The 20646-nt window shown below is 31.2% G+C and overlaps 4 protein-coding genes across 9 annotated transcripts in view; 3 read left to right on the top strand and 1 right to left on the bottom strand.

Moving 5' to 3' along the window:
* LOC117234375 (icarapin-like) overlaps nucleotides 1-1833 on the top strand; it is a 55026-nt gene extending 53193 nt beyond the window's left edge. The window contains exon 4 of the mRNA XM_033495503.1: nucleotides 319-1833. Coding sequence (XP_033351394.1) covers nucleotides 319-618 — 300 coding nt within the window. The 3' untranslated portion in view covers nucleotides 619-1833. The remainder of the gene's footprint in view (nucleotides 1-318) is intronic.
* A 1176-nt stretch (nucleotides 1834-3009) lies between these two features.
* Nucleotides 3010-5110, top strand: LOC117234374 (syntaxin-5). Its single transcript, XM_033495502.1, has 5 exons — nucleotides 3010-3302; nucleotides 3708-3964; nucleotides 4028-4219; nucleotides 4298-4419; nucleotides 4659-5110. The coding sequence occupies exons 1-5, from the start codon at nucleotides 3104-3106 to the stop codon at nucleotides 4816-4818; spliced, it is 930 nt and encodes a 309-aa protein (XP_033351393.1). The 5' UTR covers nucleotides 3010-3103; the 3' UTR covers nucleotides 4819-5110.
* A 329-nt stretch (nucleotides 5111-5439) lies between these two features.
* LOC117234372 (transport and Golgi organization protein 1) lies at nucleotides 5440-12266 on the bottom strand. 6 transcript variants are annotated; one of them, XM_033495500.1, is made up of 17 exons: nucleotides 11986-12266; nucleotides 11760-11893; nucleotides 9793-11473; nucleotides 9621-9691; nucleotides 9399-9521; nucleotides 9134-9250; nucleotides 8991-9068; nucleotides 8690-8914; nucleotides 8286-8453; nucleotides 7996-8218; nucleotides 7786-7924; nucleotides 7598-7687; nucleotides 7422-7518; nucleotides 7208-7331; nucleotides 6330-6839; nucleotides 6128-6197; nucleotides 5440-5736 (listed from the first exon to the last, which is right to left on the bottom strand). In XM_033495500.1, the coding sequence occupies exons 1-16, from the start codon at nucleotides 12143-12145 to the stop codon at nucleotides 6133-6135; spliced, it is 4005 nt and encodes a 1334-aa protein (XP_033351391.1). In that variant the 5' UTR covers nucleotides 12146-12266; the 3' UTR covers nucleotides 5440-5736; nucleotides 6128-6132. The 6 variants fall into 6 exon arrangements, with proteins under 6 accessions (XP_033351391.1, XP_033351390.1, XP_033351389.1 ...); XM_033495499.1 differs by having other exon boundaries at nucleotides 9621-9697; nucleotides 11986-12265; XM_033495498.1 differs by having other exon boundaries at nucleotides 9399-9536; nucleotides 11986-12265.
* Nucleotides 12267-18046: 5780 nt separating this feature from the next.
* The window catches only part of LOC117234376, a 135902-nt gene continuing 133302 nt past the window's right edge, over nucleotides 18047-20646 (top strand). The window contains exon 1 of the mRNA XM_033495514.1: nucleotides 18047-18484. Coding sequence (XP_033351405.1) covers nucleotides 18395-18484 — 90 coding nt within the window. The 5' untranslated portion in view covers nucleotides 18047-18394. The remainder of the gene's footprint in view (nucleotides 18485-20646) is intronic.

The following is a 20646-nucleotide window of genomic DNA, read 5'->3' as shown; positions in this document are numbered from 1 at the left end:
ATTGTGTAACAATTCGAGGAACGTTCATTTGTATTTTAAATTTATTTTTCAGCAAAAACACCTTCGTCAAATAATGATTAGTAATTTATAAAATGATCTTTTTTAATTTTGCGGAAATTCATTTAATACATAATGAACTAATAGAGGAAACTTTGATCATCCCCTGAAGAAAAGTAAAACGTATCATTGCATTGTTAACGTAGATATACGTATTACATTTCATTGCAAATCTCTAATTTTGTATATCTATATAAGTGTTTAAAATTAAATTGAAATTAAGTTTATTGTAAAATACAAGACACTATCATTTGCTTGTAGATCATCAACGGACACGTGTTGACCATCAACGAAACAACCTACACCGATGGTGACGACGAATACAGCACGCTGATCCGCGTCCGTGTTATTGACGTGAGGCCTCAGAACGAAACTCTCTTGCAGACCGAAAGCGAGGCTGATGCCGAAATAACCACCCTTCCTACAGTTACGGGTACCGGAGGGACCACTGGTACCGACACCAGCAAAGTAGACCGCACCACACCCTCACGAAGCGTGGAAACCGTGGAAGAATTCGACAACGAAATACCGAAGAATCAAGTGGACACTCTAACCGCTTGAGACAATCAAGAAACAATCTAAAAGAATAGCGTCGGATTTATTGAATCCGAAAGATCGTTCCATTATTTTTTATCAATTTTTACAAAAATTTAATAATTGGTTTATATATCGTATTATATATCTTATGTATACATATACCATCATTGAATGATTTGAGATTATTTTTCGCAATGTTTAAAACATATATTTATATAACGTCTTCCTGAATACAGTGTATAATCAAAAATTTATGCAAGAAAATAATTTTCTTAAATTAAATTTGAAGTATAATTTTATGGTAAGTAACCGAAATGATGCGTGATCTCAAACTTTTAGATGGTGTTTGTATATTGCCGTAATTATATTTTTACACAGTATAGCTATGTACTTAGGTACACTATACGTATATAACTTAATCAGTAAAATAGCAGTGATAACATAAATAGTAAAAGAACGTAAGATTTCCGTCCGCGACAATCTTTCGGATTCAACGACGACATTCGTGTACGAGAAATTGTAAACCATCGCGATGCAATAAAATGTTGACTATCGTAGAGTTATATAGATGATATACATATATGTTATATGTTCTTCTATAGCTATGTACATTATATATGTAAGAGAGTCACCTGTAACAAAGCCGATTGTTATAACGTTTAGAGATATGCTTTATCGAAGATGAACGCATAAACTAAACTATACTATAGTTACGTATAGCAGTCCTATGAAATAGCAGCATTAGTGAGACTATATTGCAGGTTGTACACCATCCATAATATTCCACGGTAAGACATTTTGAAAGAGAACGAAAACATCTTTTCTTCGAATTTTTGCTTAAATGAAAAGATACGAGTCAACAATACCCTTCTGGAATGTTTCTTCTGGATTCTCTTCCTTATCCTTGATGTCAGGAAAATCTCCTCTTAGTAAGAATACATGCATGTAACAGAAATTTTATACGTGTATTTGTTTGTAATGATCAACCGTATTTTATGCTAATAAATCCTTGAAAGAATATTTAAATATATTTACGCGTAAGTATACCGAGCGATTTAAAAATACAGAATAGCTGTTTTCTTATTCAGTCTCTGACTGGAGAGGGATCAAGATAAATGAGAACTATTTTTTATGAGATCAGAAATGGTACAGTTTAAAATGTAACGAGTTATTTCGCGCGAAGATAATTTTTTAATGAAAGTAAATGTTAGCATAAAAAATAAATATTGTTGGCATAAGTCTAGTATCTTTATTTCAATTGCCCTATGAAATTTTAGCAGACTTATATACTGCGATAAATCACTCGTTTTGATGCCACGCGTGAAATAAAAATTGATATAAAAAGATATGTAAAAAATGAAGTAAAAAAGCCTCGCATCAAAATTGTTATCCCATTATCATTTTGAAGATTATTTATACGTAACTGCAATACTAAATTGGTAGGAAGGGTTTCTTCTTATTTATCACACAATAATAAATAAAATATCATCATTAGAATGAATAAATGCAAATAAATAATAATATATAACAAATAAATACATAGTAAAAATATGCAGTTCGAAATAAATAATGAATACTTACTTTCCTTCCTTGAAAATTTTCAAATTGTATTAACTCAAATAAAGATATATTTTCTGTAATAAACTATATAATTTAAATTATTTTGAAGATAGGAATAAAAATTGCAGTTTTCTCTTCCTTAAAAAAGAAATTTTCGTAATTTTGTAAAAATTGAACTAATTAAATTATTTAAAAAATCATACGTATTAAATAGTTCGATAACGAATATGGTGTAAAAATTTGAAATTGATGGGATAACTAAATCAAACAACATGGTTTAAACAAACGCGCTTAAAATTTTAAATTAACCATCTATCTCGTTAATACACCTATATTTATTAATTCATAGTTGCTTCGTATTCTTATCGCTTTCAACAAATTTTATTGCGTAAACAATAATAAGCTAACTAAAACGTATTACTAAGCATGAAGATAATAATAATATAAAATAGTACAGCATCACACTTAAAAAATATTCAATAATTTTTAATTTGACAAATACTAAGAGCAATTCAAAGAATATTTCTATGATGCTTAAAATTAATAGAATTTAGGTTTAAATCTCATCTCTAACGTCAAAATTAATGACATTTATCCTAGTATCCCATTTTATCAAATGCGCACCTTGACATCTGACGTTGTCAAGAATAAAAGAAGAATAATCCCCATAGGAAACATAGCTCTGTAGTGTCACGATTAGGAGAATTCACGTTAAGCCGTGTAGCGTATAAAACTATTTTATTTAATACATTAACGTACAAAAATGGTTACGATACGCATTGTTAGTTCAGCCATTCTCTTTTAACTAGCTTCTCTATCCCTCTACAGATGGTGCTACAATCGTGCTGCCAACTCTTTAGACCAAATGCTACACTCCTAGAGCGTCGCTGCACTGTCATGTGGACGTGTCGAAAACGAAGGAAAGTAAACGGATATTGCAGCCGCGACAATGTCGTCGCGCGACAGGACTAATGAATTTGTTAAAGCTGTTCGAACGATGGAAGTCAGAACCGTGGCTCGGACATCGGTTCTGCAAAATCCTCGTCGGGCACGCCAATTACACAGTTACTCGAATTTCATGATGAACGCTAAGAGCATTGGAAAAAATATAGCGAGCACATATGCTAAGTTAGAAAAACTTGCTCTAGGTAAGACTACAAAGCCTATCTAATGCTAGATTCTTGTTAAATTTAATATAAGATATTTATAATATACTATGACATAAAGATGTAAGGTAAGGAACTGTACCATATAGTTAATATACTACATACATTTTTATAATGTAGATGAAGTTTGATCTTTATTAATTAATTATATCAATTGATTATTTGATTGAAATAATGTTTTTACACTTGTTTCACAAACATCTTTTGCATTGAATTCCTCTATATTTTTATTCTTTGAGCTAAATCTTAGTCTTTGATAAAAAGATAACGATGTGTGTTATATACATGTAAATAACATTCTATATATATCAAATTTAAGTATATGGAGCATGTAGTTAAGTATAGACATGTTGATGGAAGTAACACTTATTAAATCAATTGTTTCAGTGGCAAAAAGGAAGTCTATATTCAATGACAGACAAATGGAAATTGAAGAATTAACAAACATGATAAAAACAGATCTAAAAAGTTTGAATCATCAAATAGGAAAATTACAAGAACTTAGTAAAAAGCAACGGGAAAAATATGGTGCATCTCAAAGTCATCACATGGCTTCACATTCATCTTCAATTGTTATGGCCTTACAATCAAAACTAGCAAACATGTCAAATCATTTTAAAAGCGTACTTGAAGTGAGATCAGAGGTATGTAAGAGATGGAAAACAAAGAAATGTAGAATTAAGTAATAATTCTGTTAATATATACAGAATATGAGAGAAGAACAAAGTAGAAGACAACAATTTACTCAAGGAACTGTATCCACCATGTTACCTCCAAGTGTAACTGGAAAACAAGGTTCATTGTTGTTACAAGAAGAAAATTCTCCTTCTTCTGTGGCTATCGACCTGGAACCAGCAATGGGACAACTAGTAATGCAACGTGCGATACAAGATGACACTGTAAGCTACATAATATATATGACAAAATGATAAGAAACTAATATGTCTGAAAAAAATTAATCAATGTTTGATTATAAGGATGCTTACCTTCAATCAAGAGCAGAAACAATGCAAAACATAGAATCAACTATAGTTGAACTTGGAGGAATTTTCCAACAATTAGCACACATGGTTAAAGAACAAGAAGAAATGGTAGAAAGGTAACAATATTTTAGATATATGTACGTGTTAATATGTTTCATATCCTATTCTATTAATAGTTAACAAATTAAGTGCTAAGAGTCCAGCACAAATGTTGCACTCCTTTTCCAATATCTGTTGTATTTGAATTTTCAATCTTATTGTAACTATTACTTCTTTTTGGATATGGAATATGTTAATAAATTCTTTGTATTTACAATTATTTATTAGTTATTGTAAATTTTGAATAAACTTTCAGGATAGATAGCAATATAGAAGATACAGAATTAAATGTAGAAGCTGCACATGCAGAAATTTTAAGATATTTCCAATCCGTAACTAATAACAGGTGGTTAATGATAAAGATCTTCGCGGTTCTTATATTTTTCTTTATATTTTTTGTAGTATTTTTGGCATAAAATAATTGTTACATTATTATTGTGCATATTTCTTTATGCAACTGTGTATTTGACCATCCATATCCATTACATGTGATATAAGATGATCGAAGAACAAGCCGAATTTTTATAAAATTACGACTCATTAGCTATAGAGTTATAGTATAATCATTGCATTCCTCGACCTCTTTGTTGAATTGTGAATACTGTAAGTATTAATTATTGAATGATCTAACAATGTAGACAAACGGCTACATTGTTGTTCATAAAATGTAAAAAGGAAACTGTGGATAATAAATGTATAATTTTCAATGCTTGGCATTTTCTGAGAAATATACATATGTATATACACAAATAGTAAATGGAAATCATAAAAATTATAAGATGTAACGTAATAATAAATTACAATTTATTTCAATTTTTTAAAACCTTATATAACAATTCTATTTAATCTAAATTCATATTACAATTTATTTCCTGGTTGAGAAATTTATGAAGATAGTAAATTTTTTAGAATTGAACAAAGATTTATACATAACTATATAAAGAAACATTTTTACAATTCGTTCTATACTTCAATACATCCCTAAAGAATAATTAAATATATATATACAATTTGCTTCTTTCCCCTTTTTGATATAACAGTGATGGCTAATAGATGTATTTCTCATAGCAAACTAATGTGTTTATTACATTTGACAAATATCATATCAAAATGCACGATTTTTCACAAAGTAGTAAATGCTGGTTGGTCTATTAGCGTTAATATATCCTGCATCACTGTTATTTGTTTATTGAAATATTTTTATATTTAAATGTCTCATAATATAATGACAAGTTTAACGCGTATACGAAGATATTTTATAACAAAATAAAAGACTCAAACTTTGCTGTTATGATGTGATTTATCTAGTGATTCTCCCGAAGAATGTAAGGAACCTGAAAACAATAATAAACTGTAAATAACATGTTATATCTGCTACTAATTCGTTCTAATTGTTGATATAGAAAGAAGAATATGAGAAGTACAAGTCATGAATAAAAATATAGGAAGAAAAAGATATTGCTACTTGAAAGTAAGTGTAATTATTAAGATATCAAAATCAAATCACAAATCCATGTCCAACAAAGTAAATTATATTTCAACAATAATATCATAATACAATGTCATTAAGAAAATAATGAAACTACTATGTAAAGAATCCATTTAACACATATAATAATGAAAGAAAAGAAATTTGTGATTTAATTTTTACACTTATTTCGATATTTGACGCGTATTTTGTATTGGCGGAGCAAAACAAAATCAATCTCGTTCAGCTTGACATACTGCATTTATTTGCAATTATTTCCCTCCATAGTACTCCAAAATTGTCTCACTTTAGAGAATCGCTTGCGTCCTTGCATGCACAACAAAAAAGAAGAGAAAAAAATAATGAGAAAAAATAGAAAAACTCATTTCAATGAAAGTGAAATCGACCATTAATGAGGGTGCCGGGTTCTTGCGGTTGCTTGTCATCTTATACACAAACCTTTGTGATTTCGAACTCGTTCTCGTTGTGCTGGATGAAAACCAGAACTGCGTGGAGGCGGCAGTGATTCTTCCCCCCACGAATGCGGCGTTCCAAGAGGTGGTGGTAATATTGAACCAGGAGGAGGTGGAGGAGGTGGATGAATGTCACTAGCAAACGGAGGAGGTGGGGGGGATCTATGATTAAAAGGTGGAAGTAAGTGTGGAGACATTGGTGGTGGAGAACCTGCGTTGTCGTACCTATTAGGAGCAGGTGGATGCAGAGGCATAGGTGGAGGTGAAGATAACCGACCACCAAGTGGTGGTGGTCGTTGACTAACTTCGTATGGTGGTACTCCGGATGTATTTGGTAACGGAGGTGGTAAGTACGGAGGAAACAATGAATGTAAATAGGAAGGTGGTGGTGGTGGTGGAACACTCGAAGAACCAGAAAACATTATAGGGGAACTGGATGATTCTGCTCCTATGAATAATGGAGGCGACGTTGTCGTCTCGCCGTTTGCTTCTAGTCCTGTTTGAAAATTATGTTAAAAAAATACAATTTTCTACATTAGAGCACTCTGTAGTACCATATCAGCAATGGTAAATGGGCCAAAGTACTTATGGTAAGTCTCATTATAGCTTCATATATTTCGGTGATTAAATGTATTCAATAATTAAGGCAACAAATGTCTATGTTTATAACTTCTACTAATGCTAAGTAGAAAATTTATACCAATTTATCGCATTAGATTAGCAACAATAATCTATCAAGTATACATTTTAAAATACTATTGCTTCTCAAAATTAAAATAATATTTACTACTTAAAGCAATTACAACATTGAAACGAAATTGGTAAACATAAAATAGAAAAGGAACTTCTTTTGATTATACTTACGATGTAATTTCGCTTCGGAATCTACATCGTTAATATTTTTTTCTATTAATGTAAGGCGATTACGCAATTGACCTGCTTCAACCTTGGATTCTTCTAAACGACGTTCAACTTGACGAGCTATGACCTTAATATAAAATTTAATCAAAATATTACAACTAATTTCACAACATAGTAAGTCAAGAAAATCAAGTCAAAATAATTAAAACATTCATACCCATTGCTCATGTGCTTTTGTTTCAAGAACAGAAATTTGATTCTTGTATTCTCTTTCTTGGTCTAATATTTCACGTTTTAACACTTCTATTTGTTGTCTAAATGCAGTTTAAAAGTTCAATATTATAATAACCATAGAAGGAATTTTCAGACTTAGTTTAAAGGATAAACACTCACTTATAGTTTTGTATTTCATTTTGCATCGTTTGTATTCGTTCTACAGTGGATACAACCTCACCTTGCTGTTGTAACCAAATAGCTTCTTCCCTAATGGTAATGCATAAGAATAATTGATATTATTTTTAATATAAATATTAATTAAAGAAAAGAATAATTTTAAATTAATTTAGATAAACATGTAATACTTTTGGCGATGTGCCTCTTTTTCCTCGAAAAAGTTTGTCAACACCTCAAGTCGTGTTTCTGCATCTTTCTTTTCTTTTTCCGCTACTTTGCATTGTTCGCCTAAAGTAGCTACTTCCTCTTTAACGAACTTCACATGTTCTATAATTCAAAAATTTATATATAGTATATTCCACCAAGTATGTGATTTTAAATAATATTTCAAGATATACCTTCTAATAAATTATGAGCTCCTTCAATTTCAGCCAATCGTATTTTTAATTCGTTCCTTTCTTCAAGCAATGCTGTTGCTTCAACTTTAATATGAGATACATCATACAACTTATCCAAATCCAAGTTGTTAGAATTCAATCGATTAATAACATCTACAAGGTCGTTTGCTTCTACTTCTTTAGCTTTCAACTCCTTCTGTAAGGTTGTCTTTTCAGTAGAAATCTACAAAAATAAATATACATAAAACACCTTACATGTACCTTTGATCTTATATTTGTTTAACACTTACTTCCTTGATTTCCATTTCTAATTGTTGCACCTTATCACTCCAAGTTTGTTCGATATTATTCTTGCTGTTTATTTCTTGTTTTAAATTTTCCGTAAGCCTGGCTAGTTCAACCTCAAGCTCTTCATATTTCTTCTTAACAGATACAAGTTCTGCTGATATAGATTCGTTCTGTAAAATATTTAGTATTGAAGATTACATATATGCATAGAATAAAATATATTATACAAGGTATATATTCCAAATAAATTATAATGGTATCCTTGATAATATACGACGTTACGGAATGCCTATGATTACGAACCTCAAGTTTATGAAATTCAAACTGCAATAAATATGTAAAACATGCAATTAAATACATACTTCTGTTTATAAAAATATCTATCACTTAATTTAAATATACACACCTCTTGAGTTTTAAGATTCACAGCATTCGTTAAAGATTCGTTTGCAGCTTGTTGAGCATTCAACCTAGTTTGTAGATCCTCTACTGACTGCGCTAACGGATTAACTTCATTATTTGCCGAGAGAACTTCTCGCAACATTTTTTCTAATTCTAACCCTGCTTCAGTAGCACTTTCTAGATCTTTTTCCAACATGGCTACTTGATCTTCTAGTTCTGTTTTTGCATTCTATTAGAAATATTACATTATTATTATTATTATTATATCTATATCGTATTTAAATGCACATATTACAAAATATTACCTGTGAGGCTTCTAAATCAGCCCTTAAAGAAAGCACCATTTCGTCAGAACCGAATGATTCATCTTCCATGCGACTCAACTACAATATGTTTTATGATAGTATAAATTCACTAAAAAAAGAATATGGATATATAATTGTGGTACCTTTTCCTTCGTTGATTTTAAATTTTCGTTTACCATTGTACATTCTGCTTCTGAAATAAGTAAATCTTTTTCAAGTTTGTTGATTCTAACTATCAGTTGTCTGTCACTCCTCATATTCTATAAACATAAAATTATTAAAATTACATGTTTCCCTTATTCATATACATTTTTGCTCATACAATTTTAAATAATATTTTAATATTAATACTAGGATAGTGAAATATTTCTACATATAGCATATACTTCAAAAGTATTTATTTAATACCTCAATGCAGTAGTACCCTAAAGAAAATATAAGCGTTGCAGTGGCAGTGACACTTAGATACATTAATGCCAACCAATAATTGCTTTCGATTTGTATCCCACTCATTAGAGCATTTTCACTGCCCTGAGAAGGTTGTTCCTATAATAATTAACTAAATAATAAATAACACACAAAAGACTTACAATTTATAATTGTAATATTTCTAAGATAATTATGACTTACGTGATGTGGAAAATTATTCTGATTGTCTGTTAAAGGACATCCAATATTATCAGCTGTACAAACATCTGGAACTGAAGCTAAAAAGTTTTAGCGCATTAATTAGAATTATATATCAATTCTAATAATATTACATAATAATTTACACAAGAATAAAATAATTTTTATACTGTACCTTGTACTTCATGGAAAATATTCTCAGATGTTTCTTCTATTATATGCAAAGCATCCTCATTATCTGTATTATATTGGATATCTGTTATTTCTTTTACAGAAACAGTATTTTCAATATTTGAATTAGATTTAGTATCTAATGTAGATCCTTCCTCTGTTTCAATATCTAAATCAAACTGAATATCTTTAGTTTCAATATTATGAGTAGGTAACGTTACTAGTACTTCATTGTTTACATTTGATTCAATAAATGAAAATGGTTTATATTCACTAGTATCATGTTCATTTAAATCTTCAATATTTTTGCTTTCTTCTTCTTTTTTTGCATCATCTGGCTCTGTTTGTATTTGCATAACACTTCCTAAATATCGGGTATCTTTTATACGAGGTATGATGTTTTCTAATAATGGGATATTTTTTATATCAACTTTATCAGAATTTTCTTCACTTTGTACATCTGATTTAGTGTCACTAGTTGTAACTATTGTAACATTTTGTAAAGCCTGGATATCTTTAGTTTCAATTTGATCAGAATTTTCTGCATTTTGTATATCTGATTTAATGTTACTAAGTGAAAATAATTCAATGTTTGCTGAGGAGTTGACATCTTCTTTTTCAACTTTACCAGAATTTTCTGTATTTTGTATATTCGATTCAGTCTCATTAACCACAATCATCTCAACACTTGAAGTATGGATATTTTCTGTTTCAACTTTATCAGAATTTTCTGCATTTTGTGCATCTAGTCTAGCATCACTAGTTGTGACTATTGTAATATTCTGTGAAGATTGGATATCTTTTGTCTGTATTTGATCAAAACTTTCTGCATTTTGTATATCTAATTGAGTTTTATTGGTTGTATCTATCCTAACATTTTGTAAAGGTTGAATATCTACTTCCTCAATTTGATCAATAGTTCTTACATTTTGTACATCTGATGTAGTGTTATTATTTACATCTGATTCACTGGGACTGACATTACCTTCTTTATTTAATTCAACTGCTTCTTCTCCTTCAATAGTTAATGTCTCTTTAAGACCATCAGATGTAGATGTTTGTGGACTATTGATATCAATAACTTTATCTAAAAATTGATCACCCTCCACATTCGTGACTGACTTATTTTCTACATTCTCTATTATATATTCTACTTTATCAGAGGTTATACTTATATTCAATGGTGAACTCTGTACACCAGATATTTCTGGTAAATCTAATATTTTTTCCGAACTTGTCACAAAGTCTTTAAAATCAACTTCAGCAGAAATGGTGTGCTCCTTGCTCTCTAGATTATTATTTAAGATTTCATCATCTGCATCTTGTTCATTTGGCACTACTGTTGTTTGAATAACTTCTTTTATAAAAGTTGGTTCGGAAGGCTTATTGATATCTAAGTGAACTGTAGTTCCATCTATAATCTCATAAGATGGATTTATACCATTTGCACTTTGTGGCAGTTCTTCCAAGGACTTTAATTCCAAATTATCAATTTGTTCACTTGAAGTTTTAATATCTTTCTTGTCAAACACTGATTTATTTTTATTTTTCTTTGATTGAAGTTTCTCATTAGATGAAACATTACTAAATAGTGGATCAATCGATACTTCATGTTCTAAATTTTTATGTAGAATTTTATATTCCTTTAAAAATGTTTTTGGTATATATCCATGTCTGCCATTTATCTAAAATTAATAAAATCTTTCGAATTATTTATATAAATATAATAATTACCACAGGAAAAGTAAAATAAAAGATTATACAATCAGAAAAACCATAATAATAATAATGTAATCTTTAGATTTTTATATTGTTCTTAGTATTTAATTTGGCCAGATTTCAGATTATACTATTTTAATTTTTTTAATTCCTACATTTGTCTTTATACCAGATAATTTTACATACAAGTACGAACAATGAAAACCGGAAAACCTAAAATTAGATGGAAAAATAGAAATTAATAAAATTTACCTCTACACCCCACAAGTCACTTCTCTTCCCTGCTTCTTTACTATAAACTGTGACTTTTTCATTAATGTTGCACGACAATAATCCCGCCTCGTTTGGGGTATATCTAATAGTCGTTCTAGCTAATGAAACAGGCTCTATAGAAAATACATCATTAAATAATTTACACGAAATAAAAAAAAGAATTTAAATTAGACACGTATTGAGGATAAAGTATGGCTTCAATTACCGGAACAGTCAGGATCATAACACAGTCGTTTGTCTGATAAAACTGAGGAACACTGTGGTATTGCATTAAATATTATTGCAATAACTAGAAATAATACGTTAATAAACAAATTCCTTTCCGTCATATTTGTACTACTGCAGTTCCACATCACTACTAACATATAATGATACAGCCTTGGACGCACATTTTATCCGTGAAGTAGTCTGTAATAAGATGGTTGGTTGAAAGGAATATTTAATATTGGCTCGAGACGAACATTGACTATACTTCACAGGATTGGTAATTGAACCTATACAAAATACAGAAAGTACGGGTCCGTTTTCATATACATTTTTGTATTTTCAAATCTTAAATATATATATATATATATACATATATATGTGGATTAGGAAAATATTATAGTTAACAAGCATGTAAATAATAAGTGGATACTATTAGATACGTATGTATTAAGAACAAATAGTGCCAACTGAAACAAAATCATAGATTTCTAACGCACGTATTACTATACCCGCATTGAATTCAGAAATTCAAAATGCACATGCGCAATATAAAAAGTCGAAGATAATATTCAACGTGCATTTATTACATTTGACATTTCAATTTTGGATATGATATATTTATCAGTATATCTAATTTCTCTTTTTATGAGATTCAGTTATCCCCCAGAGCTTTATAAGTGCTACACCAGGCGACCAAGTGCTGCGAAAGAAAGGGATTTACTCTGGTTCCACTATCGACGAAATACCTCATCTGCGGTTCCACTCTAGCATAAGAAGCATGTACGCGCCAAGTACTAAATCAAATGGTAACCATTTAATTACCAAAGTTAGATCATGTAGTAATCTTACTTTATACCCAGCCGGTAATATCGCATGTAGTATGAAAATGTTAAGAAGTTTAGAACAAAAAAACCAAGTCGGGTAAGGAAAAGCACCACATCTCAGATCTATTCTATGTTTCGTTTATGGTTATAGTATATATTTGTATGAAAATTTGTTGGGTCAAGGTCAGATTATACTAGGTTAGTATCTTTCACCATGTGCATATTCATTATCAATGCTAATTATTGCTAATACATCAAACTTAATGTGCAAGCTAATATATAATTTACTACTTGTATTCGTTAAAGCAAAACAATAAATCAAGTTCGTTTTTGATCTAATCGTCGTAAAGCACAATTTACAATATGTATCGAGGCCAAGGTGATCAAGTCTTGACAAACAAAATATCGACATAAGATCAGTAAGTATATAACACGCCCACGTGTGAAAAGGATAATATCGAAACAAGCTGGAATGCTTCATTTGGACATGTTATTTCATAGTTTTTGTTTGAAGTTGGTATCAGCAAATTAGTTTGAAAAATTTCGGCGGCAAAAGTGTGGTGACGAACATGTTCATCGTAGTTACACGGAACTCACTTTCGTCAAATACAATCGACATTTGAATTTAAAAAATCGTTGGTATGTATCGCGTTAAATATTCAAAACAATTGTTCGATTTTATACTTTCCGTATGTTTGTCATATAAAAGATATTCAAAATATATATCACGAGATATTTTAAATATTAATTATCATTCATAGTGATAATCTCAAATGGTTTGTATATTACAGATATGTTTTTAACCACTTTCCAGGTTGTTACAATCGAATTTTATTTAATAAATCAATATATTTTTATTTAAAAAGCATATTATCGGATATCACTCATAATTGCTACATACAGTGTACATATTGAACTATCTATGGTTCATAATTATGGAATTTCTATGGTCAAAACTAAAACTAAAAGTGAAAGTGAGGTTATGATCTTATCGAACGTGTTTATTTACCATGATCGAGAACATCATACAGTTCGACGGACGTGTAAATTGCATGTTTGACTAAATGAATAAATTTGTCTGAAAAAATATTTAAATGTTTAGTGGGATTGATATTGCACATGTCTTTCTTTTTACTCAGTCATGTGATACATATATTTTTAATTTAAAGAAAACGGGTGAGAATCAGTGAAGCATCTACCATTATGGTGGAATTATCGAAACTTGCTTTGGACATTGCAGTTCCTCCGAAAGTTCTCGCACGTCGTGGCGGAGTTACTATTTCAGAAGATATCGTGACGTTCCTTCATGTAAGTCAATTTTTTTTTTCGACTTTTTATCCTGTTTTTATATCTTTAATTGAAGAATAAACATGCCATTCATAACATAACTGTTAATACACCAGACGTACAAAGATCTACTTTCAAATCGGTGATTTATTGAGATAAAATCGTAAGTAGGTTTATATTTACATTTTATGATGTAAATATAAATTATATTATATTATAAATCTTTATTCTAGAAAACGAAATATGACAAATACTACTATTAATTATAGAATTTACGTTCCAAAAATTAATTTCAACACGTTGTTTGATTTCGTAGCAAAATTCCAGTGAAATGATAGCTTTATTAAAAGATGTAAAAATTAAAGTATGTAAAGATAATGAATGAAATTGTCGGTACTATAAAAGACAAAATACATGGAAAGAACACGTAAGGTTTCTTATGTGATCGATTCATAAAGTTCGTAAGTAATTAAATATTTATGTAGAATGTAACGTCAAATATAATTTATGATAAAAGAAGTCTCGTTTTATAGTCTTTGTATTATGCACACTGAATAATGTTCGCGATGCGTCTGGCTCCAAAGGAACGTTTCTATTGAACGTATACGATCTATCATGTGCATAAACATTAGGTAATCCTCGTGTTAAAATTAACTCGGCTCATTTGTCGATGGATAACTGGAATAGCAACAACAATTTAAAACAATCTTATATCTTTATATCTTTCGTTATATCTTTCGTTAAATATGAAGACGGAAATTAAATCTAATTTCAAGTTTCCTTTTTTCTCTTATAATAATCGGATATTTGGATATTTAATGCGATTGGGATATATAATTGGATATTTAATGCGAATTCATATTTTTATGACCATGTAATTAGAAGACTACAGAATTTGTTTAAATATTACAAAACAAAGATTTATTTAAATATTACGATGAATATTAAGTCAATATTATAAACGCGATCTTTGAATCATAATCGTTAAAAAGATTTTGATGTGATATATAATATAACGGGCATTAAATAAATATTATTTCCTTTGAATTTTGTACATTAAATTCTCGGCAATTCTGTCATTAATATTCTCCATATTCTTACAGATAGTAAGATTCCGATTATTTCGATTCCCAAGTAATAATAATATTACTACTAATATTATCTAATATTATTAATGTTATATTTTCTAATATATTATTATGTTAATATTATATAATATATTATAATATTATCACTAATATTAAAATCAATCGCGGTTCAACACAAATATACTTAATGCTGATTGAATCTAATAAAATTAAAAGTGCTTTTTTCTTTCAAATTTATTCTCTATGCTCGATAAATATTTCGAACCCAAACTCCGAAGAATTCATGAGAATTATTGCGAGAATGCCATATAATCTTCTGGGACATTATTTCTGGCGTGCGAAATTTTTCAATAAGAATGCCGCGAACTTAAATTCAGGATGCCTTTTAAATTTATTGGAAGAGTACTTTGCAAATGGGAGAAACTAAAACCAACGATACTTGAGACGATGCAGTCCAATATATGTAGAATAGCAGATGTTCAAATCTGAGAATAATTTCATACAATAATCGCTTGTTTACTATTTATTGTCAAATGTAGACAACGTACGATATTTATTAGGATAAAAGGTGTTAAAGGATAAAAGAAAGAATGTGATGATCAGAATGATCGAAGGGATAAGCTGTAATAACGGGAACGGCAACAAGCTTCCTTTCATATGGGAGAGGAGGTGCGCTTCAGGTGCGTGAAGTTAGGATCGATATTGCAAGCGACTCCCTGGGCCATGACATGCCCCTGCGGCAGCCATCGGCTGCACGCGATCGTGCTAAAATTAAATGATGAAATTCATTCCTCCCCCCCCCGCCGATCCTTCCTATTCACTCATTTTATTTTTCGTCTCATTAACCCTCATCTTTTTCTTGTCTTTCTCTCTTGTTCTCTTTATATTTATTTCCCCCATTCACTCCTGTCTGCTATTCTTTTTACTTACCATCTCTTTTCACACACTATATTTATGGCTTTGTTTCTCTTTCGCTTTGCCATCTCCTTTATTTCTGTTCACTTTGGTCTTTCAGTATCCCTACGTTTCTTTCTTCTTCTTTTCGCTCTATTGTCTCACTTCATATTCTTGCTGTTTACTGATTTTTATATCTTCCATTTTGTCATTACTTTTATGCTTCTTTTATTTTAATTTCTACCTTCGTTGATCTCTTTCGTATTCATTTTTTTAACGTTTCATATTTTTTTCGTCATATCCTCCACCGCTATCCCGTCTATTCTTCTTTTTTGCATTGTTTTTCGTCTTTTTAAATTTTTCTGTTTATTACATTTTATATATTTATTAGATTTTTATTTATTTTATGTATTATATAGATCTTATTTATTTCCTCTTTGCTTTTTTTTTAGCGCAAAGACATTTTCTTCATCCTCCTTCTTTGATTTTTACGTCATCTAGCTTTCTTTTTCGCCATCATTTGAATTACTCCCTTTTACCGTGTTTCGTCATCTGTGTCACGAAGCACACGTGACGTCTTATCAATGACGTAACACGGACCGTATTATTCAGGAAGTAGTGTGCGTCATCGTCCTTGAGGTGATCTGTAATGCAAACGGCCAGGGAATTACGTTTACAAGTGGTGCACGCATCCCCTAACTTCGCTTGTTCATACATAATCAGCTTTTATCGTACAGATTTTAGTTAAAAATAACGCTTAACAAACATTTAGCTATTCTATTAAATGACGAATCTTTAGTAGTGACTGACTTTTTTGAGTATTTAAACAAAATGGAAATATATGAAAGGAATCAGTTACATTTAGTAGAAAAGAATAAAAATAATTAATCTACTAAATAGATTCAAAAATGGAATTTAACTTTTTCAGTAGCATTATAATATTCATAGTACAAAACATTATGTGTAATATTCATAAACACGCGTGCGTTTGATATTTTACTGACAACACTGACGATTCCTTCAGGTCAAATCAATTAACTCTGCGAAAATGCATCAGTTGCACGCGATATTGCTAAATTTAAACCAGGCAGCTTCTTGCCACCTGCACGTACATTTCTGCGTGACGTACGCTAAAGTCAACTTCATAAATGCAATCATTACGGAAAACGCAATTCAGTTCTACGAAGGATACAACGATATATAACGTATCCTAAAGTGTATAGGCACAAACATAAACGTATTTTATTGTTGTTTACTTCCCGGAATAAGGACTATATCTATTATTATTCCTTCTATCGAATTGCGACTACTTTTGCAACTATAAAAATGGATTTTTGCTCGCTAAACATCGGTCGATTAATCCTATCATAATCCTCGAATTTTTATATTTCAATCTAGCACTCATTTTAGAAAATAAAAAGAATTTACAATGTTTTAAGAAGATGTTTAACATACAATTGAAACGAAAAATCAATAAGACGTTTTTCATATTTCTTCCAAACTATGAAAAAATATTTTAACATTAGAACAATATAATTTGGTTAAAAATAACTGAATGAGCGTAGCAGGGTTGAACGTTCATCGACCACCGAATTAAATGTTACAATCGTTAAACAGAAAATGACATAATCGACGAGTAATCACAGTCATATCAATCAGCACCGTTAGTAGCGATGAACACTGAAAAATATGTGGAGCACATATGCCCATATGTTTATATTATATATACGGTGTGCGTTAGAGAGTAGAAAATGTCAGACGATTTATCTCTCGAAGAGAAGCTATCGAGGAAGAAAATTGTCAATTGTCAAACGTAAAACGTCGCTCCGTATCGACTATATGCGGCACCGCGACCCGATTCTTAGGCAGCCCTGTCTTCGGTGAACCTCGCACGCGCTCGTGAGTGTTCGGGTACTTCTAGGTGAGTGTCTTCTTCGGCTCGAGTCTCATTGATCTCTCGGATGCGGTTGCGCGCAATGGTCGGCAGACGGCGGTGGTACTCCCGTCGACCAATCAGCTGTCGTGATTCCCTAGCTACGCTCGAGTCTCGTGGTCCTTCGGGCTAGCCGGTCACCTCTTGTTTTCCATCGTGGGCTTTTCTAACCCGTTCGGTTGTTCGGTGGTGCGGCGCGAGGCGCGTTCTACCAACGCCGCTAAACGTCAAACGTGCTCGGCCGAAAAGACGTGGTAATAAAAAAAAAAAAATACAACGTGTCGACAACGGCGGTCACGACGCGGACGACAATTAGTAGCGACGTCCTCGGTGACAAGGTTCGAGCGGATCGTACGCCCCCTTCTTGTCGCCGCCGTCACCATGATACCGTACTCCACGTGCTTGTCTTTTGGGGGCCGACACGACGCTCGTCGCTGGGTGGTCCTACACGACGAGTTCTCTCCCTACCCGGTGAGTCGCAGTACGAATACGCACGAGCACGCACGACGTATCACGTTCCTCAACCGAAAAGACGCGCGGCCACCGCCACTCCAAATCTCCTTTTCTCTATCCTCTAGCTAGTGTGATTACAGACAAAGCAGAGGGAAGTTGTGTTTCGGCACATCGTGTTGATGCATACTCACATAACATGTAGTATCAGTACTATATACATGTACACATACTTGCGCACACGTATACACCTTAGTTACGTCTATATACATAACACTGGTTCGATTCGCGTGCGCGACAATGCCTCCGGGTTCGATGAACGTCTTCGATTGCCTCGATTGCCTAGCTTCATTGTGTATAGGCTGCATTTGCGGGATAGATCCGAGCGACTTCTCTCTCTCATCGTCTGCCATATTTGTTGACATTCGATTCGTTCGCGATACATCGTCGTGCGATATACATATCTATATATATGTTTTTTGGAAAGTTATAACTTTTTCGTGAGCGGAAATTAAAAATCAAAAAGCTTGAGACAAAACAATTGCTGAATAGATACACGTATGCTTATTCTAGTAAAATTAATTTACTTTTTTTGTGTACAACCGTTTATTTTTTTAAAGGGGTAACGTCATGGTTCCTATCGCCGAATATATTCAATATATTTTATTAAATTGACATTGAATGGAATGGAATTGTTTGTTTTCTAAGGTTGTTTATGCACACATGTATGTAGCAGTACATATATATAACTCTGCAAAAGTGGAAACATATTTTTATATTCTCTATACCCATGACTTCAATTGATGGGAAAACTAATTCACTTCATCTATGACAGAGTTAAAAGGTTGATAGATAGTATTCGAATGTTTGACGTTCGTTAATTTTTTTACGCGTTGACTACTGGATTTGTTGTATTTTACGACATATGCGGAATATCGATTCAGTATGTGCGTATTACGTATTATGTATTATAGAATTATGTTTTTACGCTCGACGTACAGTTCACGATAGGCAATCTATGAGCAAAGCATACGAAGAATTACTCCATAATCTGTACCGATCGCGTGTTTTATGTTTCTTATAATGTTCTCAACTCGCTTAATGTTAAACATGATTTTGTTTTTTGTTACAAGTTATAGACGAGGTATAGATGGTTTACCGGAATATGCTTATGATTATTCATCTGTTCCTTAGAAATCAGATTTTTGAATTGAAGCAATAGAAAAATAATTATCAATAAATAAGAAATATAAGAAAATCACTTCGTTCAAATGGTAAAGTGAATTAACATATTATTTGCCTTCTAATCTTAATTATATAAGGTATAATGTGTTATATTGTTTACCAGTGCACGTATATTTAACGTTAATTTAAAGTTACATATATTTAAAGAACAACTTATCATCACTTATCTTCTAATTATAATTACGTTAAACGAGGAATAATATTTTAAAGAAGTAACTTTTATTACCATTAGAGTACCTAATCTTCTAAATAATGTTAATAAAGAGAATTTGTTAGCTGTTGAAAAATTCTACGAATATTTTGTACCAATATATTATAGAGATAAATATGAATTGAAAAATATAAATATCTTTTGTTTTTTGTGAAACAAGGATTTATTGAACAAATATTATTAAAAGATCTCTTTACAATTTTTTTATGAATTGAAGATAAAGTGTATACATTTTATTGGATGGTATCATTATGCTTGTAATTTAAAGTATGATTTGTCTTCTCTTATCGGTTCAACTGGACGAAACCATGACAATGGACGGATGATAGAAATAGAGAGGGTCGGAAGTTTCATCAAATGACACGGTAATCAGATAACTTCAGCCGTGAATATAACAATGAAATGAGCATGGTCATTGCACGTTATTATAAAATGAAATCGATGCCACTTGCAGATGAGCTGCATCTCTCATATAGTTTCTCTCGTTTTCATCAATATCGTATTTAGACGTTCCGAGCATTTCAATTTTCAATTATTAAAATGACAAGATCGTTCGAAGCAATTAAATTACAACTCGTCAATGAGTAAGGTAGTTACAACGAAAATATCCAATTTTTATTTCAGCATTATAAATTTATCGTATTTCCCTGAGTTCAATACTTGAACGTGCTATAATTCTTTATTATTAATTAAAAATTTACTCCATTCTGTGATTTCATTCATTTAT

Source organism: Bombus vosnesenskii, unplaced genomic scaffold (assembly GCF_011952255.1).
Source record: "Bombus vosnesenskii isolate JDL3184/JDL3185 unplaced genomic scaffold, Bvos_JDL3184-5_v1.1 scf7180000013304, whole genome shotgun sequence".
NCBI classification, from domain to species: Eukaryota; Metazoa; Arthropoda; class Insecta; order Hymenoptera; family Apidae; genus Bombus; species Bombus vosnesenskii.
This window is presented reverse-complemented; position numbering and strand designations above follow the sequence as displayed.

Excerpts from the sequence above, each read along its gene's own strand:
- LOC117234374 (XM_033495502.1), top strand. The coding sequence starts at position 3,104 with ATGTCGTCGCGCGACAGGACTAATGAATTTGTTAAAGCTGTTCGAACG. Across the intron at positions 4,220-4,297 it reads GTGCGATACAAGATGACACT|GATGCTTACCTTCAATCAAG; the intron begins GTAAGCTACATA and ends TTTGATTATAAG. Across the intron at positions 4,420-4,658 it reads CAAGAAGAAATGGTAGAAAG|GATAGATAGCAATATAGAAG; the intron begins GTAACAATATTT and ends ATAAACTTTCAG.
- LOC117234372 (XM_033495496.1), bottom strand. The coding sequence starts at position 12,145 with ATGTTAGTAGTGATGTGGAACTGCAGTAGTACAAATATGACGGAAAGG. Across the intron at positions 11,894-11,985 it reads TTATGATCCTGACTGTTCCG|AGCCTGTTTCATTAGCTAGA; the intron begins GTAATTGAAGCC and ends TATTTTCTATAG. Across the intron at positions 9,537-9,620 it reads AGAATAATTTTCCACATCAC|GAACAACCTTCTCAGGGCAG; the intron begins GTAAGTCATAAT and ends TAATTATTATAG.